The sequence below is a fragment of the Daldinia vernicosa genome (genome assembly GCF_022497035.1).
Source record: "Daldinia vernicosa strain CBS 139.73 unplaced genomic scaffold F5Y00scaffold_57, whole genome shotgun sequence".
Lineage (NCBI taxonomy): Eukaryota > Fungi > Ascomycota > Sordariomycetes > Xylariales > Hypoxylaceae > Daldinia > Daldinia vernicosa.
Genome location: NW_025953973.1, coordinates 51982 through 79838, shown reverse-complemented (window position 1 = coordinate 79838; position 27857 = coordinate 51982). Strand labels below are relative to the sequence as shown.

The following is a 27857-nucleotide window of genomic DNA, read 5'->3' as shown; positions in this document are numbered from 1 at the left end:
CACCTTACCCATCATTTCATGCATACAAGTGGCCGGCCGTTCGCTCGCATTTATATTAGGTACTTTTCTAGACTTCGGCTCTAAGTTGGTACCGGCACACAGTGTTCACCGCCTTTGATATAACTATTCATTTTACCACGAGCACTGGAGCATTGTGAGATTTACGGGCCTAAGGCACAATCTTAACCCACCCCCTCAACTTTTTGGTTGGATGGGGATACAGCTCCTCTTCTAACTACATACATACACTCGTACATCATCGTGAGACGTCGTGACGATCCAACTCACCGTTTCATTACCTGTGGATCAGTTCATGTCGCAATCCCTCATCTTACAATAGAAAAAGTCACGGGACCGGCGAAAGCCGGGTGAACGATTCCTAATAATCTAGTTTCCGTCTGTTTCTTTGCAACCCAACGGCGCTTCGAGTTCCTTGAACCGAGCCTGCGTACTTGAGTTGTTGGAAGTACCAATGAGACCCCCACACAAGGCCATCATCCCCCTGTAGACCTAGCCCAAAACTTCGCAAGTCCTGTCCTTGTCTGACAATTACCCTGGAGCCATTCCTCCGTCCCTAGATAGTACCTATCCAAGAACGAGAACTCGTTCAAGGGTCGGCCGAGAGTCCCCAGTGTAACGAAGGAACACGCGGAGACACCGGCTTTATTTGTAACTACATCCAGTACTTACCAGCGACTTTAAAGAGAAACAGTGCCTTGCGTCGACCTGCATATGACTCTTATCTTCAACGGCAGGACGTTTTACCTATTTGGCAGCTACCCTAACCCCCCTCGTTAATTACTACGTTAACTGCCTAGGCCTACCCCCCGGGCCTCAGGTTGACATACATAGCTCATAAGCTCATATATACAGGGCGCAATAGCGAAAAGTAGAGGGAACACATGAGGGGGAAGTATTGACGCAACTCGACTGTGGCCTCGTGGCTAGTTAGAGTCATCCACCACCTTTTGAGATATACCAGACGGGCAGGCAGACGCAACTGCGGGTTCCTGGAAACACCTTACCTGATCCGGTTTCCCAGTGTCTCGTTACATTCCACACCGGTGTCTTGAACCAGGCCATCAGCTTACAAGTAGATGACCTCCCATTGGCATCGTCCGAGTCTTACGAATCATCAACGACTTTGATTCAGCCACTGGAGAACACCAGGATAAGAATTGCAAACCAAGACCAAGCGTAACATTGATTTCATCATTAAACTTCCGAGTCACCAGCGTCACCATTATCATCACAATCATGGCAAATTCCCCGGTTTTCCGGTTGTGATACTCTCTTTTGACCAGCTAGGAAGTTTGAAGGAGAAACAAGAAACGAGAAACAAGAACAAGAATAACAACCAGATAATTAAAAGCTTTACGACGGACTCTATCTATATTCTTACCTCTATACCTCTATGTCTCTTCCGGTCTACCTCCTACCCAAGTACATATAAGTACCTCTACTCAACCCCCCCAAATACCTTATTAATACAATTATTATCCTCGTCTACCTTTTATTTTTATCTTACCTTATTTTTTCTAAGGTTATCAATAAAACGAGGTCTCTCATCTTACATATGTACACGGCTTACCCCCACATTTATATTCATAAAGTGAGGACCCCTCTTGTCCTTCTAATAAGGCTCTCTCTATCACTGCGGGTTCCCTTAACTTTGCCCTGAGAGCTGCGAACTGCGAACTGCGATCGCTCACTCGTCCCAATCAGAACCCGGTAAGCCACTGTAACCCCCCCTTCTCTTATCCCCCAGGTCCTGAGGTTCCATCTTCCTCAACTCCCGTCTAGCTTAACTTACCCAACCAAGCCTTTTTTAAGCTTACCAAAGACTAACCTACCCTGTCACGGATTTACCTTTTGGGCTAATAATAATTAAAGCTCTCTTCTAGCTCCTCTCAACTCACAATTCATAATTCGACCTTGCTTGCCTCTTTTACCTATTGCTCGCTAAGTAACCTACCTAACCTGACCTAACCGTACGTCAAGTTCCCAGCCCCAAAGTCCCAAGTCCCAAGTCCCAATTCTTATTTCATTACCCCCCTTCGGGATATTCACCCCTCGTCGCTGCGCAGATATTTGATTTGACCGAATCTCTGCCGCCGCTAACCATCCTTCTTCTCTCTCTTTATGATCTCTCTCTCACACTCACTCTACATCCATCCCCTCTCTTGTTCCATTCGATAGTTTTCGTCTGAAGAAAACCAACAACTCACAATTCCTCTTCCTCCAGTAACCTTAAGACACAACACGCATATATGCGCACATACGCACACATATATCCGGAGCTTCGGAATTCTCAAATCATCGCTTTCCAAGTTCAATTTCCCCTCTCCACCTAAATTTAACTTTTTATATTTTATATTTTATTGTTTTTCTGTTCCTGAACCTTACACCATCAAAGTGGTATCCCGTCTGCATAACGGTATACGTGTAGGAGGTAGGGTTAGACAAGACTTTCATTTTTTATTTTTAATTATTTAATTATTATTATCATCCGTTGTCTTAGCGCTTCTTTTAATCAAACCGTTTTATTCGTTATAACTATCTAATTTTCCATTTCCCTCATTTTTTTTTCTTTCGCACCGTCTACCTGCATATACTTTTTTTTTTCTTTTCAAGCTACACTATTAGAAACCAGCTACGTGCTCTGATAATAACAAATCGTCTAGCTGATATTAGCCCTGCGCCCGAACTCGACCCCGGACTCCCAACAAGAGTGGAAGAGCAGCACGACACGACCCTGGGTTTAGACGATAAGGGGGCGTCAATGCTTGCTACGACCAGGTTGTCGTCGACGCGCCCCTCCTAAATCCTCCCACGTCTCGCTACCACCGTCGCCGTTTATTGCCTACCATTCTACCCATTACTGGTACTATTGTCACCCATACTATTATTACTGCAACCTCTGCGACCTCTTTCTTCCCTTCCCTTCCCTTCCTCTTTTTTCTTCCCCGTCGCATTTAAATTTTCTACCCGATCGCAGCCACCGTTACTACCTCTTAAAATGTCCGAATATCGTCATATGAGGTCCGGCAGCTTAAATATTCCATCCCAGACAACTACGATGAGTCCGATAGTTCCGTCACACGGTCGCTTCGATGGCCCGAGGAGTCCACCGAGTAAGTGATATTTATTTATTCATTTATTTATTTTATTATATTAAAATAATAATAATTCATGTCCATGATCTATCCAACCTTTTAAGTCGTTCCTTTCTGACCTCGGTATTCTCCAATCGCAGACACGTCGCACGTTCCATGTAAATTCTTTCGACAAGGCGCATGTCAGGCTGGTTCCGCTTGTCCCTTCAGTCACGATCTCGGTACTGCTGCAGAAACGGTGTGCAAATACTTTGCCAAGGTAAGAATGATAGATAAGTCGTCTCACAGAGTCTCACATGCAACATGTAGCATGGAACATGGAACATGGAACATGGAACATGGATCAGGTACTAGGACAAAAATAAAGAAGACGACTAACGATCTGGTGAAACTATAGGGCAATTGCAAGTTCGGACCAAAATGTGCTAATGTCCACGTCCTCGCCGACGGTAGACGAATCAACTATGGTAAAAATGGTATCACCATAGGCCAACCTATTCACCTGGGCGGTCGAGTCAATCCAAGCTTCAACTCTTCCTCGAACAGCGCCTTGACGAATTCTTTCATGCGCGCCGATGCCAATCCTTCATACGGAAACTCATACGGATATCCAATGTCCCCGAGCGATACTTATCAATCCATTGACCGTCGACCGAGCTTAGAAAACGTTCCAACCATCGATACTACATATTCCCACACGAGTTCTCAATATGGTTCACCACGTGAAGAAGACCCGACCCGTCTTGGTTTAGGACTTTCGCCCGTAGCTGCTAAGGGGCTGTCCGTTCTTGACGCTCCTCTTCCCGCATCTTTCGATTCGAATGGAATTTCCAATGCCGCCAGATACCCCGGTGCGCCGTGGCCATCCTCGATGCCCTCGCAATTTGGACTTGATTCCCCTTCACCATCCTTAAACGCGGCTAAGGATTCGAGAACTTCAGAAACCCTTAAGCTTCTACACCACTCGGCATTCGGTAGCAACGAGCATTTGTCTTCGGTTGCGGCCGGTTCTTCGCCACCGACCCAACCATCCGACGAATACTTTGGCAGACGTCAGATGCACTCGAGCCGCTATGCCAAGCCTAAGATGCTTAGCAGCAGCGCGCCGCGTGCTATCGCCGGTGCCATCGACCGAGATTGGGAGTCTGATTTTTCTTTTCTGGAGGAGGATTATTTGCCTGACAATCTGAAAGACTTGTTAACGCCGGCGGAGAAAGCACGGCGCGGTTCACGAGCAGCCGACGAAGAATCCAACGGCCATAGGGGAAATGGTACTTCACCTAGCATCGCTGGGATGAGTGGCACGGGGACACCCAATGGCGAGGTAAGCTCCAAATTCGGCAGCCCAATGGCATCGAGTCCAAGCCGGTGGGGACCGCTATTTCAACGGCAGCACGAGGAACACGAGGCGAAGAAACATGCAGCAGCAGCTAGTGCAGGTGCATTTGGACACGTCGGAAGTCCCCTTCGCCAATCCAGCCTCAGTGCCAACGTTGTGCGACCACACAATTCGAGCCGGTCCAGTAGCATCGAGGGTCTAAGTGCCTTGTCCCAGCAGCTGCAGCGCACACGCATCGACAGCAACGGAGGCGAATCACCGCTATTGCATCCCAATTCGCATACGTCGCGACCATCAAACGGCCGAGCCGGCGAACGCCACGTCAGCAGCGGCTCCATCAGCTCTAGCGCCCGGTATACCACTCCTATAGGGGAAGAGGACGGCGAATTCGTATTCAGCATGGACGAGGACGGCGATCGAGACAGCACTATAAGGGCACGGAAGCGAATGTCCGGCGTAGGCACCGCTATGAGCGTCTGGGGTTCTAGCTACGCTGGCGTTGCTGCAGGACCCGGGAAGAAGGACGATGGTGCCGCGAGAGTGGTCGAAGGGGTCGGTGGCCGGTGAGCGATGCTAGGTCTAGGAGGACCGAGCAGGATATAATGGCGCATCGTTGCATAGGGCATTAATAATGCCTAAGGAAGACGCTCGCTCCTTATACGAAAGCATTTCAAAGCAATGCGTAGGTATTCGAGATGCACATATCAGGACATCTTATTGTCCGAGTCACGAAGTCACGAATTATAAAGCGCCCAGAAGCTGGCTATAAAGCATGGAGAGTATTATATACAAGGGCGCTACGACAGGTCCTGTCCATATCGGGGGAAGATAGTGAAGTATGAAAAGGAAGACTGTTGCATAGTTAGCAGGCGGGCATAGAGACGGCGGACTCCTGCTACTCATTGTTTAACTTTTTCTCACGGCATCCAGGTTGGCAAAACTGACACCCCGGCGAGATAGCGGGTTTCTTAAGAGACTATCTACAGGAGATGCGATCAGGGGGCCGGAGTTGGTTGGGCAAAAAAATTATCACATTTACCACATGAACTTTTATTTTTTATATTTCTCTCCCTTGTTTATAAATAACCCTTTTGGACCGGTTTTTATCTTGCGGCACAGGGGTTGGTATCTATTACATTCTTGGAGATATCCTGGGTTTATCGGCATTCACTTTTTTTCTTCTTCCATTCTATATCTCATCTGATTTGTTACACGCAACATCTAGCTATTTTACGCTTAACATGTAATTGGGATTCAATCATTTGGTTGGAATGGGAACCCGGTGGTAGACATAGGCGGTCATATACACGAAAAAGAAAACTTTTCAATTGGATTAGAACAGGGCCATGCTGCCATATTCATATTCATATATTCATCTGTTCTTACATACTCCTTCCTATATACATATAGCTTGGCTGGCTAGAATGTTGCGGAGAGCTTCTAGGGTAGATAGGTGCATAGCAACAGCACAAAGGACAAAGGGGGATATTATGTAAATGCAAGGACGTTTATTACTCCCTCCACTAAATTAGACAGCTTATGAAGCAGTCTGCGTGAAGAAGCAGAATTCGCTTCATGTACTTTGTCAGTAATTCGCTTACAAAAAGCCTCGGCTGCCTATATTGTACGAGGGTAGGCCACCAGACGGGTTAGAAGCGAGATAGAAGGGCGATTGTAGCCTAGGATAAGTTAAGTCTAGGTAGTGAGGCAACTCGGCGACTATCTTAAGTTATCAAGTTAATGAGTAAGTTGACGAGTGCCCCGTCCGACTTTCGGTATGCAGACAGAGAGGCAGGAATACAAATATGCAGATAAGTAAATAATTAATCAAGTAAGGGGTAAGTAGGGAGGTAAGGGAGATGGGTGAATAGGCAGATATGTCGATCGTCCACCCATATACCCCCCGAGCTAGGTAGATGACTCTTAATTGTATGCCAAAGCATAGGGCTGAAGGGTTAGATACCCTGGTCAGCTAACTTACCTACCTCTTACGTTCACCTTTTGATCCGGGCGACTTCCGCCACCGAGGCGTTCTGCTTGCGAATCCAGGGATGGTCTGTACGCAGGTACAGCCGGCGACATACATAAAGCTCTCATATATAGGCCAATAACAGTCGCCCGGCTATCAGGTACCTACCTATCTATCTAAACATGGTTATCATGAGGGTGTATAGGGTAGGTAGGTAATACTACATGGGTAGGTACGTAGCAGTTCCTTGTACGAATAGAAAGACTCTGCGCAACTCGAATAGGCAGCCTTCGACGCAGATGCGCAAGGGGGCTTTCTGACGCGGCCTCTTCGTGTACATACAGGCTGAGTTCGTGCGCATTTGCGATTATACATACCTTGAGAGCAATACACGGGTAGTTAGTTATCTAGGAAAGGGTTTTATATAAATAATATGCGGCGGGTCGTGACTCAGGGGTAGTTATGTACCTAGTCAAGATACTGATGATTTAGGTAGATATCATGGACCGGGTATACTTTATGAAGAAGGCTGTAGGTAGATTGACCTTGGTTTACGCCCTCTCTAAGTTGGCGTAACGTTCCGTTGACTTATAAGATCTGATGAAGGAACTACATACGCACTGAGGTTTACTGTTGAACTATCTGCCTAAGAGGTTTGCAATAGGAGGTTCTGACCTAGGTAGGATCTATACTTCGTCCGGGTCGACCTTTTGTAAAATGCATATTCGTCATGTGCCCAACGTTTCGGTCACGGTTCGCATTATCGTAGCTGTCGTGAATCCAGTCTAGGACCTACATAGATAGAACCAAAATTTACCTAGGTAGCGGAGCGCCCTTGGGGACCTCGGTCTCTGTGGGCGCTTGATATCTAGGTAGGTAATCAGGGATTCGATATCGCTATTATGCCTCACCCGCGCCCCGTCTGTATACCGATCAACAGAGTTCTCTTCAGTAACCGATCATACTCTATAAAAAACTTACCGGTAGGATTGTTGCATCTCCATGCCATACCATGCTCACAATCGAGGCTATGAGTTAAGGACTTTACCTACCTAGGTACAAAGGGGCTTGGACTCAGCCCCAACGCAAACACGACGAGACCGTACGCCAGATTAACCAGTTGCCCTTTTAGAATGGCCTTCACTGCTTGGAGTGTGCTCAACTTCGCTTAAGCCCATAGAACGAGATTTTCTTGCTTAGGTAGGTGCTCACATCTGCTACCATTAAGACGACTAGTCTACGCCGAACTTTGCGTTATTTCATATAAGCGTTCGATTATTGTGAATAACAGTATTGGAAGGTTTTCAATAATCACTACCTACCTACCTTAGGTACCTAGATAATTAAGCATACGTAAACAAGCGACGTCAAACATTCAATTCCAAGGCGGAGATGCAAACGCGTAACCTACTGAGGCGCATTTTAAGTCAACGAATACTCGGCCTCTCCCCTCCTCCTCCTCCTCCTCCAAAATCGAACTCGGCGTCGCACAAAAACTAACTGTCGTGTATCCCGACAACTTGGGATCCAATCCAGTAACCCGCTCGGCCCGGCTCGCCAGCGATCTACCAGTCAGTCTGGTGATCCAAGATTACAAACAGCGATATACATACCCAACCCCCATATATACGACCATAAGGCTAGGGTGGTATGCAGCAAGCATGCTTGGAGATCAAATGGTAGGTAGCTCGTAGGGTCCAATCAGAGGCATCGCGTCTCTGGGCTGGGTATGTGCTAGATGCTGACCGCATGTAGAGTAAGACATACATGCATGCAGGCGGCAAATGATAGACAGACGTCCTTGGGAGGAGTTACTAATGGGAAGTATAGGTAGGTTTGAGTAACTATTTGGAGATGGAAGTATACCTTGTGATGTTGAGCTGATTACGATGACACTCCCCCTATTTCGTGTGTAGGTGCTAGGTAGGTATGGAACATACCTCAGGTAGGGAAGTAGTTGCGCGCGCCTCCAGCTTACTCTCCCAGCTAGCTATTAGTCGAATTGTAACATGTTCATTCGTGTTGATATTCATCGGTATATATAATTCCTCCTAGGCTGGATATATTTGTTCTGTCCCTTTTGCTACGGGAAAAGCACATTTACAACAAAGCCGGATATCTATATTATGCCTAAGTACCTACCAGAACATACGGAGACGTCTAGTTCCAAGAGGGCCTTAGGATAAATGGACATACAGTAGGTAATGCGGATTTAAACATGAGACGCTTTTTTACGCCGTTGTCTTTACTGCCCAGCTGCCGCGCTCCGTGTAGAATATCACTTGCTTAGGTACTTGCTTAGGTATATATATGTTAGAGATAGGCGACGACGAGTTTCTTAACAGAGGGAAAGGTTCTGCATCAGTTATACTTTCGTTCGTATATTGGTTTATATCCGAGTTATAAGTAGGGGCCCTATGAAACACATATAAACGCCGCCTAGCTTAGCTTAAACGATATATACAGGCATGCGGCTCCCGTAGGTCGCGCTCCGCGGAATCATAACGTCGTCTCTGTGGAAATCATGCAGCTGGAGCCAGCACAGCATGCGGAATACAAGCAGGCACCACGTGGCGTCGCGCAGCCTCGCGTCGCTTCTCCAGGGAGTAGTAAGGAAGCTATTCGTCTTTGTTGCGACAGCGTCCGCCGCGGACGGCGCTTCGACCCTCAGCTCTCCGATAGTAGGTAGGCCGTAGATGTCGTTGAGATCTGTGTGCGACTCCGTCGCGGCGCGGCGGCTGTGCTGGAACAGGAATGTAATATACGTGCGCTCGTTGACGCCGTCGTCAGCGCGACGGAGCGGGAATAGGTCCACGAACCACGACGGTCGACGCCCGAGGTCCGTGACTAAGGAGGCGATGTGGTGGCTGGCTACGTCGAGCACTAGGGTCTCGGACGGCGACTCCCAGTCCCCCGGGGAGTCCTTCAAGTACCCGTCCACGATGGTCATGATGCGGCGCAGGCTATCGAGCAGCGCGGGCGAGTAGTCCTTTACGCTGGGGTTTTCTAGGTAAGGGCTTATACGGTCGAGCGCGGACGCGATGGCAAGTAAGGGTTCCGGTGTATCTCCAGTTTTGGCGTAGGCCCTATTTAGCTGTAGGAGATGCTCCTCGAAAACAAGAAGCAGACGCTTCGTCTTGAACCATCGGCGATCCCAGCGAAATACGGTCGGGTTAGGTAGAAAGCGGTAGCAGTACCCCTCGACGGAGATAGACCGGCCCAACATTCCTAAGACGTCAAATACGACTGGACGATATTAACTTGTAGCCCATAGGTAGGCATTGTATTACCTATTATACGTCACGCTGCCGAGATGGATGGGCAGCGCTACATAAATGAGAGAAGAGAAGAGAAGAAAAGGAAGCGAGTTACTTACTAGGAAAAAGATGAGAGCTCCTCGCATCTTGGCTGAGAAAATGCTCCGATATAGCAATGGGACATCCGACATCCATAAGCGTCTCGACGATCTCCTGCCGACTCCCCAGCCTCAGGAGCGGCAGGATCGGATCCGTAGCTATTTCGCGCTCGCCCTTCTCCGGGACGAAGTCGTACTTGTCGAGAAAATAGAAGGTGGGGGCAAAGCCGAAGCACAACCTCTTGATTATATTGCTGGGAACGAGGCGGTGCTCGCGAAACTCGGTCTTGTCGTGCCGGACGAACTTGAACACGATGCCCTGCTCGGCGTTGAAGGACCCCAGCAACATGCACCCGTTCCCCTCGGCGCGGTAGCGGTCTACCGTAGCGTCCCACATGGTCCAGTGGATGCCCAGCATGGCGGCTATTTCGACCATATGGCAGATGGTCGTGTTGGCAAACGGCTTCTTGAAGTTTGGCACGAAGTCCCACGACAGCGTCTGCGCCTGCGCCGCGACGGCCAGCGTGCGACTGGCGAAAGGCAGAGGTTTCTCGCAGTCTTCCGTACTCCGTACGATATCCAGCCATTTGCCGCTCTCGCGCTCCATCGACTGCAAGGTTCGTAGCAGTAGCACCCACGTAGCCTCGACATTGACGCCGTGGCGGACGGCAGTCGTCCTAGGAAACGGGCCCGAGTCGACGGGCATCGGAGTCCTGGTCTCTGCAAAGCTCTCGTCGGTCCCGCTCATATACCAGATCTCGCGGCCTGGGACGGGCCCGCGCTGGTTCCAAGCCGGCGCAACGAAGAGAATGGGAGATTCGAATATGATCTCGTATCGTAATTCCAACCATCTCCACCGGCGGCGAGTGAGCTTAGCCCACGGGCCCATGACTCTTTCATTGCAGTTTCTTGCGCCAAGCGCATTGAGCGAGACGTTCGTATAATACTGGTATAACAGCTGAATGGACGAGACGATCAACGCGATGAATGAAATTACGGTAGCAACTACGCCTGCCAGCGTGGCACTGTCCATACCCGTATTCCCTACATTATTATTTCCGCTGTCGTTCGTAGTCGAGCCATCCATTGTAATTCCACTACGTACCTCCTAACCTAACCAGGTTGTTCCCAACCTCGTCAAAAGCGAAGACCTAGTAAATCTAGGTTAACGTTTAATGGGGTCGAAGAGCTAAATACTAGGTAGATGGTGAATATATATATATATATATATATATCAGCCCCAGGTAGTAAAGCTATAGTAAACACGTGAACTTTAGGGGGTAACTATAAAATGAAGAATAAAGGAAAAAAAGATACTTCGTGAAAGCTGTCTTCTCATAAAGAGTTTCCGTTTTGGATATGAAAATTGAAGGATGGGTACTGAATCTGGGACCCTTGTCTCCGTTCCATTGGCTGAGCGGTGTGTATCCGTCAGCCCTAGACTCTAGTAGAACCGTGAGATATACTTGACCATGATCCGTAAAAGGTATCCGATGCTCTCGAAACTTGCCGTTTGCTCATAATTCATGATTTCCAAAGTTACATGTAGTTGGATTAACTAAAGACAAAGAAGCACGGTCTTCGGATGGGAGAAAAGATTTATACACTAATACAACGGCAGTGAATCGTATTCGATTTGAACCACGCCATGCTAATCTTCATTGATATCCTTTCTCATCGAATTTTGACTATATCGGCCTTGTCGATTATAGTCCCTCTATCATTGTCTCAAGACTTGTTGTAGACGTACGTAGCCACCACCGCGGGGTCTAAATGCCAGTACGGTCATTGCTATAGAAGTAGTATAGCTGTTAATGTACAAGATGCGGTGCCTTAGTTCGCATCAGGCTGGCTCAAGATGTAGTCGACAGCCTGGTTCACTGTACGGACAGTAGAATTAGCAGTCAAATCAAAATAAAAACCTGGTTGTTTTCTGACGGGGAATCCATACCACTGTGGATACCATCTGCGTCCTTGTCAGGAATCTCGATGCTAAATTCCTATATATCTTGTTAGCTACAACATTCAAGATTTTCATACGCGGTCAAAAGAAAATGAAGAATATAGATGCTTGCCAAACTAATATTCTGGGGCAGATAACTTGTGCATACCTCTTCTATCGCCATAACAACCTCCACCGTATCTAGGCTATCGAGACCAAGGTCGTTTGCGAAGTGCGCAGTAGGCTTGAGCTAATGAAGGTCAGTATGCCGATATATATATATATATATATATATATATATATGATGCATTGAGGTTGGGTCTTACGTTGCTCGGGTCGTTAACCTATTTAACATCCAGTTAGCAACTTTATTCTCTTCATATAACTACCATAATTTCCCCATATCCAGAAGTTGAAAGTTACGGAGGCACCAAACGTAGGCTACAACCTTAACTTCTCTACGCTATATATTCTGGGAGTACCATAACCATATTCAATATCCCCCCCTCCTTCAGCCTAGCAGCAATAATTCGAGACGCCTTGCGGACTAACTTACCTTGTCGAAATTTTGTAAGATGCCAAGAATACGACCCTCGACCTCCTCCTTCTTCAGTCCACTACCGGCAGAATACATTCGTACGGCTTGGAAGGCAGCGAGTCGGGGCGCCGGTGCGAAGACAGCTCTGGCGGGGACAACGGCTTTTCGGGCGATAGGTCGAGCGACGGCGGCGCGGGACGCCGTGGCGGCAGTGCGAATTAATGCTGCGCGGAACATGGTGGCGATCGGGAATGAGTCAATTGGTGGTCTAGAGAAGGGCGGGAGAAGAAAACGTGGTCGTTGAAAGGGTGATGCGTAGAGGATCGAGGATTGGAGCTTCGATGCGCGGAGGTTTTCAGCGATAAATTTCTCGTCATCTCAAAGTTCAACTCCGAGCTTGGACCCTCCATCGGAGCTAGCGGCCAAATCGATTAAAAAGAATTACACGTGACTAGCAGCATCATTTTAGTGCCTTAGTGCCCCTCAGTTTAAGTTGTTAATAAAATCGGACTGGAAGGTCCGGATGGCAGCTGTGCGTCAACTGTTAAGCCTCACTTAATGATGGAATTATGTGGCTATGACCTAATGTGGCTTCCCAGACTCGGGCTTGAGCTATAACCAATCACGGCAAAGCTTTTGTAATAATGGTAATCCTGAGCTCCACCTAAAATCCCGACACTCCAGTCTCCAGCATGACCTCAAAGTAGACTTCGCCTTCGACTATTTTAAACCTTGACAATTGAATCATTCCGCCTTTGCTCTTGTCGCCCAATTGCACTGCGCCATGCAAGGGCTTACCACATCGACAACAGCCATGCTGTCTCGTCAGCTCGTACGCCGACAGCCCATCGCGGCCTCGACAGTGGCTAGAATAGTCGCGCAACGGACGTACGCTACGCCCGCTGGTCCGCCCCCGAAGGGTTTCCGAACTCCCCCGCCGAAGCGATGGGAAGAAGAACAGGATGGGACGTTCGAACGCGCTGGAAAGTACTTCCTCCTGACTGAGATGTTCAGGGGCATGTACGTCGCATTAGAGAACTTCTTCAGGCCACCGTGAGTTTTACCTTAGGTATATATCGATCCTCGGGGAAAGATCACAACGCTAATATTATGCCGCGACGCTGTTAGATACACAATTTACTACCCTTTTGAAAAGGTTCGTGATAATCGAATACCCAAATTGGTTGTCTAGAAAAGCCTGCGCGATATTACTCTCGAGGCGACATTGCGGAATCGATATTTAAAAGAGGGAGTCGTTCGGCGGAATCCGGAGGCTAATACTCTCTCAGGGTCCTATTTCTCCCCGATTCCGCGGCGAACACGCCCTAAGGCGCTACCCGTCAGGCGAAGAGCGATGTATCGCCTGCAAGCTGTGCGAAGCGGTACGTTTTGTCCCAGGACAGACATCATGACTCGGGGTCTTCTTCTTCTTCTTCTTCTTCGTAGTTATAATGCCTAACTCTATATAGATCTGCCCTGCGCAAGCCATCACAATCGAAGCAGAAGAGCGAGCCGATGGCTCAAGACGGACAACCCGATACGATATCGACATGACCAAGTGCATCTACTGCGGCTTCTGCCAAGAGTCATGTCCCGTAGACGCGATCGTCGAGTCGCCCAATGTCGAATACTCGACCGAGACGAGAGAGGAGTTACTATACAACAAGGAGAAGCTCCTGGCAAATGGAGACAAATGGGAACCCGAGTTGGCGGCTATCATCAAGGCCGATTCCCCTTACAGATAAACTAAATTAATCAAGGGTCTAACCTGGTGAAGTTGTATTGTAACGCTGTAAATATCAACTAAGGGGCAATACACAGTTTCCATTCGTGGCGTTCAAAATACCAGGCTCTAGGCTCTAGTGTTACAGACCAGATTTTAGACATCGATGATGCTAACATGGTTGTTTTAGGCAAGGACTTAGTATTGCTTCGCAGTTTATTATAAATAAAACCTATAAACACTTATAACGGAACCGCCGTAACCAGGCTCTAGATTGCTTACGACGGGAACTAGGCTCTTATTACTAACATACCAACAGGAATTTTCACTAATAAGCATTTCGCCCAAATAACTAAACCCGACGATGTCGAATTAAATATTTGAGAGGCATTAGATACATACACTGCTGTGCCCAGGATAACCCTGCATTGCGCATAATTAATAGTTGAGGGTTCGCGAATACTCCAGCACTAATATACACCCTCTAGAATCTCACAGGTTAACAAGTTCGCTCAATATCCCGTAAATAGGTAGTTAGCAGAAGAAAAATAACGAACATACCTTAGAATAGGGAATGATGTAAACAAACAAACGAACGAACGACCGACCGAACGAATGAGTCTCCCATCTCTTCCCCGACAACACATAAACATAAAACTACCTAAACCTCAACAACCCAAAGTCTTCTTCCCTTCCCTCATTTCGGCGCATCCGTAAGCGGCACATACCTAACCCCATACAGCTTCTTCTTCGTAACATTCCCATGCTCGTCCTTATCCACGGTCCAAATATACTGCTCCTCCCAGCCATTCCCCGCCTCGACGGGGATAAACATGCGCCCCGGGCTCCGTAGCTGTCTGACCAGCTCGTCGTGCAGCGTCGCCGCCGCCGCGCCGACGTGTATCGCGTCCCAGCCCCCCGCCTCGTCTTTCTTCTCGCCTTCGCTCGCCGCCGCATCCGGAGCCGCCGCGCCCCCGACGCCCGGCTGCGACTCCCCGGGACTCGGCTCCGACCACCCCTTCCGCCCGTCGCCCACGCGGAAGCGCACGCGCCCCGAGTCCAGCAGCGCCCTGCCTTCGGGCGACTTGGCCATGTTGCGCTCGCCGAGCTCTTTCAGCGCGGGGATGTGTTCCAGCCCGACGACCACGCCCGTCTCGCCGACGAGTTCCGCGAGTACGTGCGTTAGGTACCCGCTTCCGCTGCCGATATCGAGGACCCTTCTCGGCCGGCCGGGTTGACCGATTACGCCCGGGTCGTCGTCGTTGACTTTGGGCAGCAGGAAGGGGAGTAGGGTCTCGACGGCGTGGGCGTGCATGTGGGGGGCTGAGATGGTGGCTCCGTGGCCGATGGGCTGGGGGCTATCTTCGTATGGCTGCGAGGGGGCGTAGTGGGCGCGGTCGACTTTGAGGAAGGCGTTTTTGACAACGGGCTGCGTGATGAGCTTGTTGCGCCAGAGGTTCTCGACTAGGTCGGCGTTGGTGGTGCCGGAATTGTGCCAGGCCATGTTCATTGATTGTCTAGATCGAATCGAGCTTTGGACCGGGCGGAGGTGGGCTAGGAAAGCCGAGAGACGAGACGGTGATCTAGGAGACAGTTTGGATATGTTATAGTTAATCGTCTTGGACTAAGTCGGTAGGTTTATGTAGAGGTAAGGTGCGTGAGACTGTGAGTAGTGGAAGAAAGCCCGAGAGTTGTTCTAATAGAGTCTCGAAAATAGGTTGAAACGAAGAAGTTTAAGATGGTTCGGTAGAGTTCGTTTGAGTTTAACTTAGCATATATTTGTTGTAAATGATCGATATATGGAATTGAATGACATAACATCTCGTCATATTTCATTCGGTTTGACATCTACGCGATGCGGGGCACTTACAACCCGCACTTACCTCCACGTCCACGTCCCAAACCCTCTTGTTTAGGCTTATCGATAGATAAACTATACATCAGGTATCCTGGTATCTCGACATCGGTGGTTTAGGATACAAACTCTAACTTACATAGGTACCATGGGAAGCTAAAATGTATATGTAGGTAATTAGTAGATCTGGGTCCAGGCGGGTTTGTTCAGGGTCTTGGTGGATCTTCTTAGTTAAACCCACTCAGGTGCTTGCGTGGGGCCATTTATATTCTCACCCGTTATAGTTGCAAAGATAATGATATATGTATATATTACACCGGAATTGCTTCGAAACGCTCTGCCGAATCCTAAAATCCATGATTAACCCTAGGAGTTCTAGGTCGTTCGCAGAGGAAGACAATGATATTCCCAGGACCCATTACGCCGTTGTTTTGAGAGAACCCTCCGTACGCCTAAACCCATGCCCGAATCCTGATATAAGTTGTCTAATAATCGTGTTTGCTGTATTGATCTGAGAATACACCATCAACTTCGGATGGACAGGAACTTCGATAATATTATTTTAAACCACCGTTTCAGGTCTTTCACCCTCGGCGATAATCGGAATACCCAAGCCCCTGTCTGGGCTTTGTAGCACGAGCTGCTCATGCCTCCTGACCTTGATGTAGTCGCTAACTGACCGAATCAAGATAAACCAACCCACAATCATAAGCAGATACGCTATCCATTCGCTGCTTACAATATCACCAAAGCCCGAATCTTCCTCGCCGTTATTGGTAGTAACAGCGTTGGGATCAAAGTCATGGCTGTTGGGGTCAGGAGGTTGCGCATATCCATCTGTAGGCGCACCGCCCATACCGCCCGAGTCGGAAGATGTTCCTTTCATGAAGAAACCGTACTGGACAAGTGTGATACCGAGCCCAGCACGAGAGCCATTCTTTGCCGCATGTGTCGAGTGTAATAGATATGTGAGGAGAAAGCCAACAAAAAACACTTGGAACGACATGCTGATCATCCCGTTCCATATGAAACTAAATACTGAGCCAACGGGCATTCCATCGATGTAAACATCATCGGGACCACCAAGACCTGGCGCTAGGATTGTCGTCTCCCAGTATGGTGGTGCGGCGTCTGCAGCTGCTTGCTCGTATGTCTTAAGAAATCATTAGTGATGCGTGACGCGCCAGTACAATACAGCCAAGACATACCGGAGGTGCTTCTTCCACGACCTTCTCCCCCCTCTCCGGCCGAGCCATCATGTTGGAAAAGACGCCATCGGATTGTATCCCGCCGCCGTACACTCTCGAGCCAGCATGCTGAGCGTTGGTACCGCTGGAAGAGAACTGCGCCGTTTGCCCTCCGTTAGATGGTCGCGCATCTCCTCCATTTGAAGCCTGACTAGTAGAATTGTTTGAAATAGGAAATGAGTTCCCTCGGACTAGGCGCTGTCTGTCGTCGGGTTCGTCGTCATCGCTATCGTCATCCTCGGCGTCGAATGCGTCAGCTAGCGTAGGATCGACATTTCGCCTTCTTCTTTCAGCGGACGAGGCCCGCGAATGAAATGAAGGCGGGGGAGAGTTAGGTGTCGACTGCGGTCGTAATGAAGAGGGAGCAATCGGGGTGTCAGGCTCGTCATCTTGGGTATTAACCCGTTCGTAACGTCCGGACATCGTTAAGGTGTAGGTAGAAACCAAAATGAAACAGTTGAAGGAGTAGCAAAAAGTGGCGGATTCCGGATTCCGGCTAGTAAAGGAAATATTCGCGTCGCAGGATTATTGATTGAACAAGAAGAGAAAAATAGGGCAGAAATAGATTCCTAGTCTTTAAAGGAGAGTGAGTGGTATTGAAGACTAGGAAAAAAGATGGAGAGATGAGTGATTGATTTGATGAAGAAGTTTGATGGTAGTAAAAGGGAGACATGCGACACGGGGGCAGAACAGAAGCGGCGGCGGGATTAGGGAAGGTAGTGATGCGACTACGTATTGTACCTAACCTAAGATAGTTCACCCGCACATAGTAAATGCAGTGCAATGAACTCGTAGGCACCCGGTCGCAGGGATGTTTTAGGTATTGTACATCGAACAGCGCCGAAGCAAAAGGTTCTACGGGTCCAGCCGACCAATAGCGCCTGACAGCCCCAAGCGCAATGGCAAGAATGGTAACCCAGCTGGGCGCACGAGCCACATTCATACTCAAACTCTAACAATCAATTCGGCAATTTCAGAGAATTAAACTATTGGAGGCCTGCCACCGGAGGTTATTCTATCCCCATTAGGCCTAACCCTTATTACGGTAATCGATACGGATCCGTACATACCTAAGGTACGATATCTTGAACTAATGGTGTTCCTTATCGATACGCAGCGGTAAGCTCTTTGATTCGCTCCGTCATTGATTATTATTTTATTATCATTAAATTTCTATGGCTTGACGACGTAAAGTTGTCGATGCGCTAAGAGACATCACATCGCAACTACTAGGAGGGGGTATGTAATAATGTCTCGTCAAGCAATCGTATGTTAATGTCATATCGTCATATCCAAGTTAACTTAGCGATGATCGTTCGTATAGTTATATTTACTTACATGATTATAGAGCGCTCAGCACCACGTTCTACGGGCTCTCGCCCAATGGCCCAAAGACACTTTGCGACCTCAGATCCAGTTTCAAGATGTACTGCGCAAGCGATTTGAAGCTTCTTCTGGTCTATCCGAGCAAGACCAGCTGAAACAAGCCAAAGCGCTATACTCACTTCTGAATAACCGGTATAAGAAAACGGTATGACCGATAGCTCCAGTGCTCTCCTTCTTCTTGCAGAGTGTTAAGACTGAAATAAATGCAGTACCCCATTACAGGCTCTCTATTACGCCCTAGAAGTAAGCCGACGTATTTTACAGATTTGGTAAAGGAGCTTGAGGAGGCACCGACCCGATCCTACTTGGACAGGTTATGGTTGCGGGTGAAGGGCATTGTCCGAATACAATAACACGTATTATATAGATTATAGAAGAGTTAGCAAATCAATTCTACTCAGGGTCACGGATATTGCACAATCTCACTGGGTGGTCAAATAGTATCGTTCGGGCCCTTTTTATTCTTTTCGAGGCCTGCGTGCATCTCTTGTTCTCTTGTACCAACTAATACCACAGCTGCTAGTCTTGAAACTATTCAACAGCTAATTCCTACCCCATTTTCCGATTTTAATATAAGGGACATGATCAAATCACGTATCCCTGTGTTGCCGGGTATCTGTCTAGGTAAATGAAGAATCTTTCTCCCACGTCTATATGTACTTGTTTTCCGGGTCCAATGTCCGCATCAGCTCTATGCTCTTTTCATACATAGTAAAGACTATGCCACCGCTCATGACCAGCCGCGCCAGCCTTGGCAGGGCTCCGCTCCAAAACGTCAAGATGCCTTCATGCTTGAAGATTAAGACGGCGCACCGGACGCTATTTCCATAGACCTGTTTCGCCTCGATGCTCTGCATCCTAGTCTTAATCGTGTCGAGAGGCTGAGTTACAGCTACGGTTATGGCGCCTGATACACTCCCTATGCCAAAGGTAGCCACCGTCCCGAGCTTCTCCCCAGGCGCGGTATATGATTCGGCAAGCTGCTTAAGGGTGGTATAAGAACCGAATCGCACAGCACTGTTCGCCGATTGTCTCGCGGCTGTGGGTACCAGGCCCTGGAAGAAGCCGCGAATACCTCGTTCTCTCGCAATGATCGGGACGGCGTGTAAGAAACCGCGCATGCGTGGGTTAGGCGACTTGCGATCGTCTATAAGGGTCGTCTTGATAGACTCGGTGGGAGTGACGGCGAGTAGAGACTCAGTGACACCGGCGCCGAAACCGGCGATGACGTTTCTAGGACCAGAAACCTTACCATTCTCGTCGGCAAGGAGACGCTTATACTGTTCGAAAGAGACGAAGCGTATGGCAGCTTTGGCAGAGTTGCCGATAATCAAGGTGGTGCAACCGGCATACCACTGCTTGCCAAAGGGCGGCCAAGGGAGCTTCTCACCGGCAGTTAATTTGCGATTGAGTTGTGTTCTTGTCTTGGCGAACTCGGCTGGATATGTAATAGCAATCTCGATTGCGCCGGCTGTGGCGCCTGCTATAATAGACCGCAGCGCGCTCGGTTTTTCTGTCGACATTTTGTGCCGTGTTAAATTTGGAGTAGAGCTTCGTTGTCGTCACTTCCGATTTTTTATTATTATTATTCTTTTCTTAGAGCTTTCCCCCCCGCGATTCCGATTGATGCATAGGTACCTAGGTACGTACATATCATCTTTACGGATACAATAGTATATGTAATAATCCGACACAAACAACAACTACAGCAACTTCCACTCTCAGATCTCAAATCTCAAATCTCAAATCTCAAATCTCAACTCATAATTCCCAATTCTTTCCACATGTGAATAATAAGTTGAAAATTGTATTTTAATTATTTTAATTTCTCAACTTGGAATTGGACTTCCCAGTTCCCGGTTCCCGGTTCCTTAACACTGCTATGCCATCGATACTGACAGCAGCTGTCAAATATGAACGGTGATCCATCCGTGAAGGACGGCAAAAAGTCGTTTGAAAATGTACAGCCATCTCATACGGCACTTCAGCATCAGACAGCCGTCACTGCACTTGCGAACCTCCCCCTGAAGACCGTGGTCTCAGTCTTTCGGCACCAGTGGCACAAGGATAAAGCCCGCATAACCTTCGCGCACGCTGAACAGTACATGCGCGAGCATGACCTGCCCACCGTAAGGACCGAGTGGCCGAACTTAGGCAAGTACCGACCGAGGCACTGGAGGGTTCACCACTTCCAGCGCCGCCTACTGAAAGAGGATCTCGTGTAGCATCGCGAGAAGTTCGTCAGATTATACCTGGACGCTCTCGTAGCGTCTAGTAGGCTACCAAAGAAGGACCCAATCACTCAGTCAAAGGCACATAGCATCCGGAGCCATTTGTAAGCCTCTATCTACTTTCATGTGGTCGATAGAATATACTAATCTAGTAGTACAGCTCTAGAGAGCTGCGTGTTAGCCTACCAAATGACCTTGCCAAAGTCTACTACGGGAAAATACCGGCTTGCATGGACGATGCCATCGATCCCGGCGAGTTCATAAACCTGGTCGATCACTTCGGTGCAGAACGGCACCCCATGATCCTCACCGTCCCGATATCCTTGCATTTATGGAGCGTCCATCAAGACTATCCAGATCTCCTCCCGAAGAAACCGGCGCCGTAGGACTGGACCTTGCCGGCGGATGTCATCGAAGCTAATCATTGGAAGTTCAGAGAAGACCTGTTCTGAAGGGTGGGTCGGACGCAAGGGATACAAGCAGGGTCTATAATGGCAAGGATACCTCCTGAAACTATTATGTGTTAGACTAAATGAACTATTAAATAGAAATAGGAAAGTAGAATTATTACAAATATAAAGTCTGATTCTTCGAACTTCCGCCTATTTCATACTCCAAATTTGCTTTTATCTCCCGTCGGATAAGCAGGCCATATGAAGCACATGAGACCACACAAAGAGCGCTCATAGCAAGGCAGACCGAGTAGCCCGAGACATAGTATGGCGCATCTTTCTTTAAGAAGAGGAACGTAGCAATGATCCCGCCTATATTTCCAAAACAAATCATCCACGCAGAACCGATACTTCGTTCCACATGACCCCGTAGATTCATCACATACCAACAAACAATATTCCCTCCAACACCAGAGGAACCCATAGCTACAAGGCAAAGTGCCGCGTACTCAGCTGAAAAATGTGTGGCGCCGTGAACAGAGATGAGGATAGCAAGCCCGCCGATTAGTAGCATGAGGCCGAGAAAGATGAAGGGCGAACGCATTTGAAGCCTATCAGAGGCATAGGCTATAACTATGGTGAAACCGAGTGCTGCCGCAAATGGGGGGACCGAGTGTAGTTGAATTTGTATAGTTGTATAGCCGAGGGTTTGGATGATAGTCGGAAGGAAGTATACAATGGAATAAGAGGGGATTAATATTGCTGCTGAAAATTAGTAACTACCTACCTAATGTATGGGCAATTTGGGTATATAAATAAAGGCTTACTCAAGTACATGACGGCCGCAAACCATTGCTTAGGTTCCGTTAGGAAAGTCAATACATCTCTTGTGGTGACAGGAACTGTATGGGACTCGTTGGCCCCCGTTTTCTGTAATAATAACTCTTTTTCTTCCTGAGATAGCCACTTGGCTTCTCTTGGGAAGTCCGTGACGCATATAAAGGCTAAAAGGCCAATAAGAACGGTCACAATGCCTTCTAGGATAAAAACCCATCTCCAGCTGCTAAGGCCTCGGATGTCGTCCATATTAGCAATGGCACTGGCAAGTAAGCCTCCGAAGGCCCCAGCAAAAATCGTACTTGACCAGTAGACTGTAAACCGTTTTTGAGCCTCGGCCTTCTCGTACCAGAAACTAATCAAGTAGAAACTACCCGGAAATATGCCGGCCTCGGCGAGCCCCAAGAAGAATCTGGTAGCCAGCAACCCGCCGAAGCTCTGAACGAATCCTTGGCCGATCATCACAACCCCAAAACTTAGGATACACGCAGAGATCCAGATACGAGGACCCAGTTTCTTCATAAGGATGTTGGATGGGATCTCGAAGACGATGTATGGCGCAAAGAAAATAGTGAGGGCGATATTTGGCTGGTCGCCTACCAGGCCAAGCTCCGCGGGCAACCCCAACGTAAGTGCATTGGAAATATTGACACTGAATGCGTTTAGAATTAAATAATACTTCCCAACAGACTACCTATGGCGCCTACCTACCGATCTAGAAATGCTACAATGTATATCGCGAACAATATCGGCAAGACACGAAGGTCTATCTTGCGTGATAGCTTAGCTTCATTAACACGAGGGTGTAAGGATGGTTCGAGGATTAAGTGAGAGCTTAAAGTCTCTCTGTCTTGATCCGAGTCATTGGAAACTTGCATGTCTGGTCCTCTCGAACCCGCCATTGTACTATCTGAGGAAATATAGTTATCGACTAAAATAATTAAGTATGTTGCGTGGATGAAGCAGTAGACGGAGATGGCAGCACACAGAAAAGTGTGTGGGACGAACAAGGCAGGGGGTTGAGTAGGGGATGGGAGGGTAGGCCAGAGCAGTGATTGTTAAGCCGAGATAAGAGATGGTTGCAATATGCACATTAGCCCATGCAATTGGACCAATCTCCATTTGCTGTCTTCGCCCTATCCTGGATATACCTACCTACCTACTGCCTACCTATGCATATGCCTTAGACCTACATATGTACCTCTTGGGCAGCCTACTTCTGACATCTAACTTCGTAAACCCGCCATCTTTAGTCAAGAGTTAATTCGCAAAGTTGGAAGGGTGGCGTGGCGTGGACTCTTTCCCATGAGTTAAACGTCAAAATCCCCAAAGGACTCCAACTCCAATTCTCCAAGGTTGCAAAGCAGGCTTCGGAGATCATCAGTGGGTAAAGGTCCTGATGTAATCAATGCTGTTACAAACTCATTGAGCACCACATCAATGAGAGGTGTCATATTCCACACTTCAAGATGCGATATAGATTATCCACTAATAGAAGCAAAAAGGTTGGTAATTGTAAAGTGCCAATCGATTAAAATGGCTCAATATGGTTGGGGAGTGAAGAATGAGGATGATCACGATATCTCAGAGTTCTTAGCAGCCCTGTCCTCACTATTGGTATGGTTTCTCATCTCTTTACACGTTATTAAAAGCTCACACAATTATAGGATACGTGGGAAACAATGTGAAAGTAATCTGGGGAATTGGAATCTAGGAACAGGAGACTGTATGGATTAGGTCAATTTTGAAAGTGCGATAGGAGGGTAGTTGGATTTGCATGGTGACTTTAAGGTACATGAAACTCTTCAAGACAAACATCTATCCAAAGTACTTCTCCTTAAATCCGCATATAATGAGCGTACACCTAAGTATACCTATTCTTAGACAAGGAGTGGGTTTGTTACCTACACGTCCCTCTCATTCGATATTTAAGTGCCTTGAAAGAAAGGGTCAGCTAGTTGCATAAGATTTTTGCAATAAAAAATTTGATTATTACTTCTCATTCACTATTTGGTCCTTATCGTCATGGCGTTTGATACGGTAAAGTTGCCCAAGAGGCTGCCTTCTTCAACTCACGAAGTGATTGTACTACTCGAGGAAGTCCATATGGCGGGCGCTTGAAGATATCGATACGGCCCCGCAGACGCATGAGTATATTGAAGAGTGTCATCGTCGTGGCATCAAAGTGGCAAAATGCCTTGGCTCGACGTCTTTGGCAGTCCCTGGGCATGCGCTGAGCTTGGTTAGTCGTGGATATGGAAAGGGGCTGATAGCTGCATCCTATTAACTCCAACATAAGTATTTCGAGGCTAGACGCAAGACTATAATGTTGCACAATGAGATCCGAGCTGTGGACGAGGATGGCAAAAACTCATGGAAAAGACAAGGCAGCATCGCATCCAAGATGCAAACTGCAAACGGCCACCCGCCGTATTCTCTCGAACAAGAAGTCGCAGGAATCGTTGGATATGCCACTATTGGTACCTACGTATAGCAAAAGTTTATGCTGCACTACTCGAGCTAAGCTTTCTACTAGGTAAATGTCTTTATGTTCTTTGTAAGGCGTTGGGAATGAAAGTACTTATCGCCGAGCGGAAGGCCGACGTGGCCTATTACTCTACAAAGACTGTGTCGACGATGAAGGCAATGGTCAAGGAGCATATTAAGAATTTTGTATCTGGGAACTACCTATACTAACTTTGAAGTATAATGCTGCTTAACTTGGCTATATAAAATTCCGTCCTTTTCATCTTCATAGGAGTGGGTATGGGAATTTCTTATAGGGGTTAGCTGGCAGCTTTCTTATTAGGATGGTTAAGTCTTGGCCTCGTGAAATAATATATATTTTATCTCTAACTTAAAGCAAACGACTTTCTCTTGCCTAGGTATTCGATGAGTTACAAATACGTAGACACCCTTTCGCCGTTCCACTAATGAATTTGGGTGGTAGCTCTCTACGTAGGTAGGTAGCTTAGGAATATGGTGCATGAGATCTTCGAACCGTATGCGTTACTCTCGCCGACGTTGTTTCGGTCACGAGGGATAGATGGCATGGTGCACATGTGCCCGACTGTAACTGTATAATGACCGCCTGACCAATATTCCGATTAAGTCGACGAATTGCGCGCTTTTAATATACACTATGAACCGTAGCGGCCACTTGACCAAATCAAGCCAATCAAAAGCCCTCTATACACCGACATTCGGCTTCATATGAGATATGCAATAGGGAGTAAAGGGTTAAGATAAGGAGTGGTCTGTTGTATTGGATTGTAATTTAGTATTGGAAAAGGACTAAAGGTTGTGAATTAGTACCTAGCGGTCAATCCCGCTTAGGTACCAAGTATATACGAACCGTGTGCGTAGTTATATGATAAATATATTATTTAGTAAGAATCTATGGTTATGTCTATTAAGGAGAGTCTAACAACGAAGAGTTTATTCCACGTTAATCGGCCGGTTTCCAAAACGTTGCCTTGGACCGTCATAGCCTAGAAGTGGACCTTGGCTCATATAGGGCCTCAAAGCAGTTTGGCTTAAGTCTAATTTAGAGTTAAGTCTAAGGGTATACTATTATGGTTACTAAACTATTAGTTGGGTGTTTGTCAAATTCACTCCCTTTTCGTGAAACTAGCAGTTTAAGCATGCTGAAGTTTTATAGAAACATATATTCGCTAGTAGCTGCGAGTATCTATATTAAGCACCGACTCTACCGAAATATCTTTGATTAATTATTCTCCTATCTATTAGCAAGATAGATGGCTTGGGAAATTCTAATATAGGTAAGCTCATAAATATTAAGACAACTGGTACCTAAAACAATGCGGTACGTCTTCAATTAATATTATGTTATATACTGTATATTCTAATTCAGCTAGACCTGCCTCTCTCAGATCAAAGCTACCTATGCATTATATATAAACCCGTATTAAAACCTTCGTGATATATCCCTAGGCCCGGGTCAGACTTCTCTCATGCGCCGCATTATCGTTGATATTTATTCAAATACTCCTTCCCCCTGCGCTCTTCAATCCGATTCAATAACCCCGAGAAACTAAATTTCTTATCCGCACCCGGCCCCGAGAACGAGCGGTGCGTCGTTACGCTGGGACCTGAAAAGAGCGAGAGCGCGGATATGGGAGACTCGGATTGAGTCCCTATGACTTCTGTTGGCCGACCTGCTGCGAGTATGAGCGTTCAAGCACACGTTAATCTTATATAAGAGAGGGAACTCGCGGATATTGCCTCGTCCGCCAATGCCATAGCCTCTGAGCTGGGAATCCCTCTCCCGGATCTCACTTCCCGTCTCGTTTTTATCTAGGTCGTCTGAGCTCCGTCGCCTCCGGGGCCGAGTCGGAGTCGGAGTACCGCTCACTGCCGTGTCGAAACGTGTCTGGCTTGTCGATCGCAGGTTGGCAACGGACACGCTACGCACTGGCGCCAATCGACCCTGCACTCTTACACAGTGTTGCGGTCGCTCTTTGGCTGGCAACAGCCGACTCGTCTCAGGATCTAGATCTGACAATGATATCGCCCTGTCGCCCTCGCCGCTTCTGCGCTCACGATTGGGGAGTAATGTGGCTAATTCGGCGAGCAATGGTGGCAGCGGAGGTGGCGGCGTGTACGGGCGCGAACGCATGGTGGTGAATTCCTTGCTTATGCTAACCTCTGCATCCGCCACGTCGCGGGAGGTCAATTCAACACGAGGTAATATTGGCTTTTCGAGTTTACGACAGGTCGGAAACGGGCTGCATTAGGAGGTATCTTGGTGATAAGAAAATTGATACCTGAAATCGCAAGGTTTTCGCAGTCGTAGATATCTTACCGCCTTGGATCGCAGCGGTGATGATGTCAAGATACATTGTAAACAGGATGAACGGGAAATTGAAGTGGGAGAAAAAAACGCCAATGGCGCGGAAAGGACATGTTAGACAAGGAATCAGCACTAAGGCCTTGCTATCGCGTTGATCATCCCGCATTCTTTGCTTTTATCATTAGTTATCATAGGTAACTAAACTATACGCGATTGAAACTACTAATAAGAGGCGCTACATAGATAACGATGATAAAACATCCCCTGATAGAGCTAACGGTGGCGTAGATATCTAGGTATCTAATAAGATGTCATTCTAGATTCGACGATAGTAATTATCTATCGATAGTTAGAATAACTAATACTAATGAACTATGTATGAATCTATTTACAATTCGTCGTTGAATAAAAATGACATTGAAACTTTGAGGCTCAACGAGATCGGCAAAGGATTTGAGACACGCGTTAAAAACCGAACCATGGCTTCCATTCCAAAGGGTCGCGGTTATGCAGGGACGCGGCGTTGACAATAACAGATGCCCTCGTGGCAGCCATATGCCATATGCCATATTGTCAGATTGTTTATTAAACGTGGAAATTGAGTAACCTCAAGTTTGTCGGGTTTGGGCGAGCCAGAATATCGTTGCGGCGAAATCGTATTTTGAATTGGATACGAGTAAGTTATGGCCAGTCGCCTTTTCGCCTTTTCGCGTTTATAATTATTGTAATTACCTATCACAATTATAGTCTCATGGAGCAGTTGACGAATTCATTGGTCGGTTATCGTAATCCGTATCATCTCTTTTATTACCTCTCATATTATATATACGGGGTCGTAAGGCTATGTTGGTTGGGGCTAATTAACTAAAAAAGCCTCTATGTGGGTATTAAGCGGTCGCTCCCGCGTGTCAGTGCTTTCAATGGAGTTGATGTTTAAAATAACTTCGCCTATCATTGAAAGATGAAAGTATTATGCAAAGTATTTGTTTGAACATTGAAAAGATGAAGCGGAGATGTTAAATGCTTAAGGCCCGCCCGTGTAACATTGTATATGGCCCGAATAACTTGCTCATTGCGCTTATTGCGGACCGTAACCCCGCTAACAGATGCACAA

The 27857-nt window shown here is 47.4% G+C and overlaps 11 protein-coding genes across 11 annotated transcripts; 4 read left to right on the top strand and 7 right to left on the bottom strand.

The window, feature by feature from the left end:
* Positions 1-3019: 3019 nt before the first annotated feature.
* On the top strand, positions 3020-5022 carry F5Y00DRAFT_255334 (uncharacterized protein; the record flags this gene model as incomplete). The annotated part of the gene is made up of 3 exons (XM_048010282.1): positions 3020-3134; positions 3257-3375; positions 3514-5022. 3 exons carry the CDS (start codon positions 3020-3022, stop codon positions 5020-5022), a joined length of 1743 nt encoding a protein of 580 aa, XP_047861297.1.
* A 3756-nt stretch (positions 5023-8778) lies between these two features.
* F5Y00DRAFT_272910 (uncharacterized protein) lies at positions 8779-11070 on the bottom strand. Its single transcript, XM_048013075.1, has 2 exons — positions 9801-11070; positions 8779-9670 (listed from the first exon to the last, which is right to left on the bottom strand). Exons 1-2 carry the CDS (start codon positions 10864-10866, stop codon positions 8874-8876), a joined length of 1863 nt encoding a protein of 620 aa, XP_047861296.1. The 5' UTR covers positions 10867-11070; the 3' UTR covers positions 8779-8873.
* A 232-nt stretch (positions 11071-11302) lies between these two features.
* Positions 11303-12688, bottom strand: F5Y00DRAFT_246410 (acyl carrier protein). Its single transcript, XM_048009142.1, has 5 exons — positions 12278-12688; positions 12048-12065; positions 11891-11971; positions 11731-11779; positions 11303-11659 (listed from the first exon to the last, which is right to left on the bottom strand). The coding sequence occupies exons 1-5, from the start codon at positions 12494-12496 to the stop codon at positions 11613-11615; spliced, it is 414 nt and encodes a 137-aa protein (XP_047861295.1). The 5' UTR covers positions 12497-12688; the 3' UTR covers positions 11303-11612.
* A 175-nt stretch (positions 12689-12863) lies between these two features.
* On the top strand, positions 12864-14232 carry F5Y00DRAFT_246408 (NADH-quinone oxidoreductase). Its single transcript, XM_048009141.1, has 4 exons — positions 12864-13312; positions 13388-13415; positions 13549-13641; positions 13729-14232. Exons 1-4 carry the CDS (start codon positions 13044-13046, stop codon positions 14002-14004), a joined length of 666 nt encoding a protein of 221 aa, XP_047861294.1. The 5' UTR covers positions 12864-13043; the 3' UTR covers positions 14005-14232.
* Positions 14233-14344: 112 nt separating this feature from the next.
* On the bottom strand, positions 14345-15816 carry F5Y00DRAFT_169763 (protein-L-isoaspartate O-methyltransferase). The gene has a single exon (XM_048004843.1). It carries the CDS (start codon positions 15490-15492, stop codon positions 14680-14682), a length of 813 nt encoding a protein of 270 aa, XP_047861293.1. The 5' UTR covers positions 15493-15816; the 3' UTR covers positions 14345-14679.
* Positions 15817-16375: 559 nt separating this feature from the next.
* On the bottom strand, positions 16376-17668 carry F5Y00DRAFT_169747 (uncharacterized protein). Its single transcript, XM_048004842.1, has 2 exons — positions 17046-17668; positions 16376-16990 (listed from the first exon to the last, which is right to left on the bottom strand). Exons 1-2 carry the CDS (start codon positions 17505-17507, stop codon positions 16400-16402), a joined length of 1053 nt encoding a protein of 350 aa, XP_047861292.1. The 5' UTR covers positions 17508-17668; the 3' UTR covers positions 16376-16399.
* A 593-nt stretch (positions 17669-18261) lies between these two features.
* Positions 18262-18890, top strand: F5Y00DRAFT_246401 (uncharacterized protein). The gene is made up of 3 exons (XM_048009140.1): positions 18262-18351; positions 18433-18615; positions 18680-18890. The coding sequence occupies exons 1-3, from the start codon at positions 18334-18336 to the stop codon at positions 18821-18823; spliced, it is 345 nt and encodes a 114-aa protein (XP_047861291.1). The 5' UTR covers positions 18262-18333; the 3' UTR covers positions 18824-18890.
* On the bottom strand, positions 18874-20053 carry F5Y00DRAFT_246399 (mitochondrial carrier). Its single transcript, XM_048009139.1, has one exon. The coding sequence runs from the start codon at positions 19991-19993 to the stop codon at positions 19121-19123; it is 873 nt and encodes a 290-aa protein (XP_047861290.1). The 5' UTR covers positions 19994-20053; the 3' UTR covers positions 18874-19120.
* A 330-nt stretch (positions 20054-20383) lies between these two features.
* Positions 20384-21178, top strand: F5Y00DRAFT_272906 (uncharacterized protein; the record flags this gene model as incomplete). Its single annotated transcript, XM_048013074.1, has 3 exons — positions 20384-20691; positions 20746-20805; positions 20862-21178. The coding sequence occupies 3 exons, from the start codon at positions 20384-20386 to the stop codon at positions 21085-21087; spliced, it is 594 nt and encodes a 197-aa protein (XP_047861289.1). The 3' UTR covers positions 21088-21178.
* Positions 21179-21268: 90 nt separating this feature from the next.
* On the bottom strand, positions 21269-22832 carry F5Y00DRAFT_255328 (MFS general substrate transporter; the record flags this gene model as incomplete). The annotated part of the gene is made up of 3 exons (XM_048010281.1): positions 21269-21855; positions 21921-22582; positions 22642-22832. The coding sequence occupies 3 exons, from the start codon at positions 22830-22832 to the stop codon at positions 21269-21271; spliced, it is 1440 nt and encodes a 479-aa protein (XP_047861288.1).
* Positions 22833-25691: 2859 nt separating this feature from the next.
* F5Y00DRAFT_169669 (uncharacterized protein) lies at positions 25692-26865 on the bottom strand. The gene is made up of 4 exons (XM_048004840.1): positions 26718-26865; positions 26167-26598; positions 25877-26108; positions 25692-25712 (listed from the first exon to the last, which is right to left on the bottom strand). Exons 2-3 carry the CDS (start codon positions 26567-26569, stop codon positions 25915-25917), a joined length of 597 nt encoding a protein of 198 aa, XP_047861287.1. The 5' UTR covers positions 26570-26598; positions 26718-26865; the 3' UTR covers positions 25692-25712; positions 25877-25914.
* Between the last annotated feature and the right edge of the window lie 992 nt (positions 26866-27857).

Excerpts from the sequence above, each read along its gene's own strand:
- F5Y00DRAFT_246401 (XM_048009140.1), top strand. Across the intron at positions 18,616-18,679 it reads ATAACCGGTATAAGAAAACG|TACCCCATTACAGGCTCTCT; the intron begins GTATGACCGATA and ends AAATAAATGCAG.
- F5Y00DRAFT_169747 (XM_048004842.1), bottom strand. The coding sequence starts at position 17,507 with ATGTCCGGACGTTACGAACGGGTTAATACCCAAGATGACGAGCCTGAC. Across the intron at positions 16,991-17,045 it reads TCGTGGAAGAAGCACCTCCG|ACATACGAGCAAGCAGCTGC; the intron begins GTATGTCTTGGC and ends TGATTTCTTAAG.
- F5Y00DRAFT_169763 (XM_048004843.1), bottom strand. The coding sequence starts at position 15,492 with ATGAACATGGCCTGGCACAATTCCGGCACCACCAACGCCGACCTAGTC.
- F5Y00DRAFT_246399 (XM_048009139.1), bottom strand. The coding sequence starts at position 19,993 with ATGTCGACAGAAAAACCGAGCGCGCTGCGGTCTATTATAGCAGGCGCC.
- F5Y00DRAFT_169669 (XM_048004840.1), bottom strand. The coding sequence starts at position 26,569 with ATGCGTTCGCGCCCGTACACGCCGCCACCTCCGCTGCCACCATTGCTC. Across the intron at positions 26,109-26,166 it reads TGGCGGACGAGGCAATATCC|GTCGGCCAACAGAAGTCATA; the intron begins GCGAGTTCCCTC and ends TACTCGCAGCAG.
- F5Y00DRAFT_246410 (XM_048009142.1), bottom strand. The coding sequence starts at position 12,496 with ATGTTCCGCGCAGCATTAATTCGCACTGCCGCCACGGCGTCCCGCGCC. Across the intron at positions 11,780-11,890 it reads TTGTTATGGCGATAGAAGAG|GAATTTAGCATCGAGATTCC; the intron begins GTATGCACAAGT and ends CAAGATATATAG. Across the intron at positions 11,660-11,730 it reads CGCAGATGGTATCCACAGTG|TGAACCAGGCTGTCGACTAC; the intron begins GTATGGATTCCC and ends CTGTCCGTACAG.
- F5Y00DRAFT_246408 (XM_048009141.1), top strand. The coding sequence starts at position 13,044 with ATGCAAGGGCTTACCACATCGACAACAGCCATGCTGTCTCGTCAGCTC. Across the intron at positions 13,416-13,548 it reads TTTACTACCCTTTTGAAAAG|GGTCCTATTTCTCCCCGATT; the intron begins GTTCGTGATAAT and ends ATACTCTCTCAG. Across the intron at positions 13,642-13,728 it reads CCTGCAAGCTGTGCGAAGCG|ATCTGCCCTGCGCAAGCCAT; the intron begins GTACGTTTTGTC and ends AACTCTATATAG.
- F5Y00DRAFT_272910 (XM_048013075.1), bottom strand. The coding sequence starts at position 10,866 with ATGGATGGCTCGACTACGAACGACAGCGGAAATAATAATGTAGGGAAT. Across the intron at positions 9,671-9,800 it reads GAGCTCTCATCTTTTTCCTA|TCGTATTTGACGTCTTAGGA; the intron begins GTAAGTAACTCG and ends AATATCGTCCAG.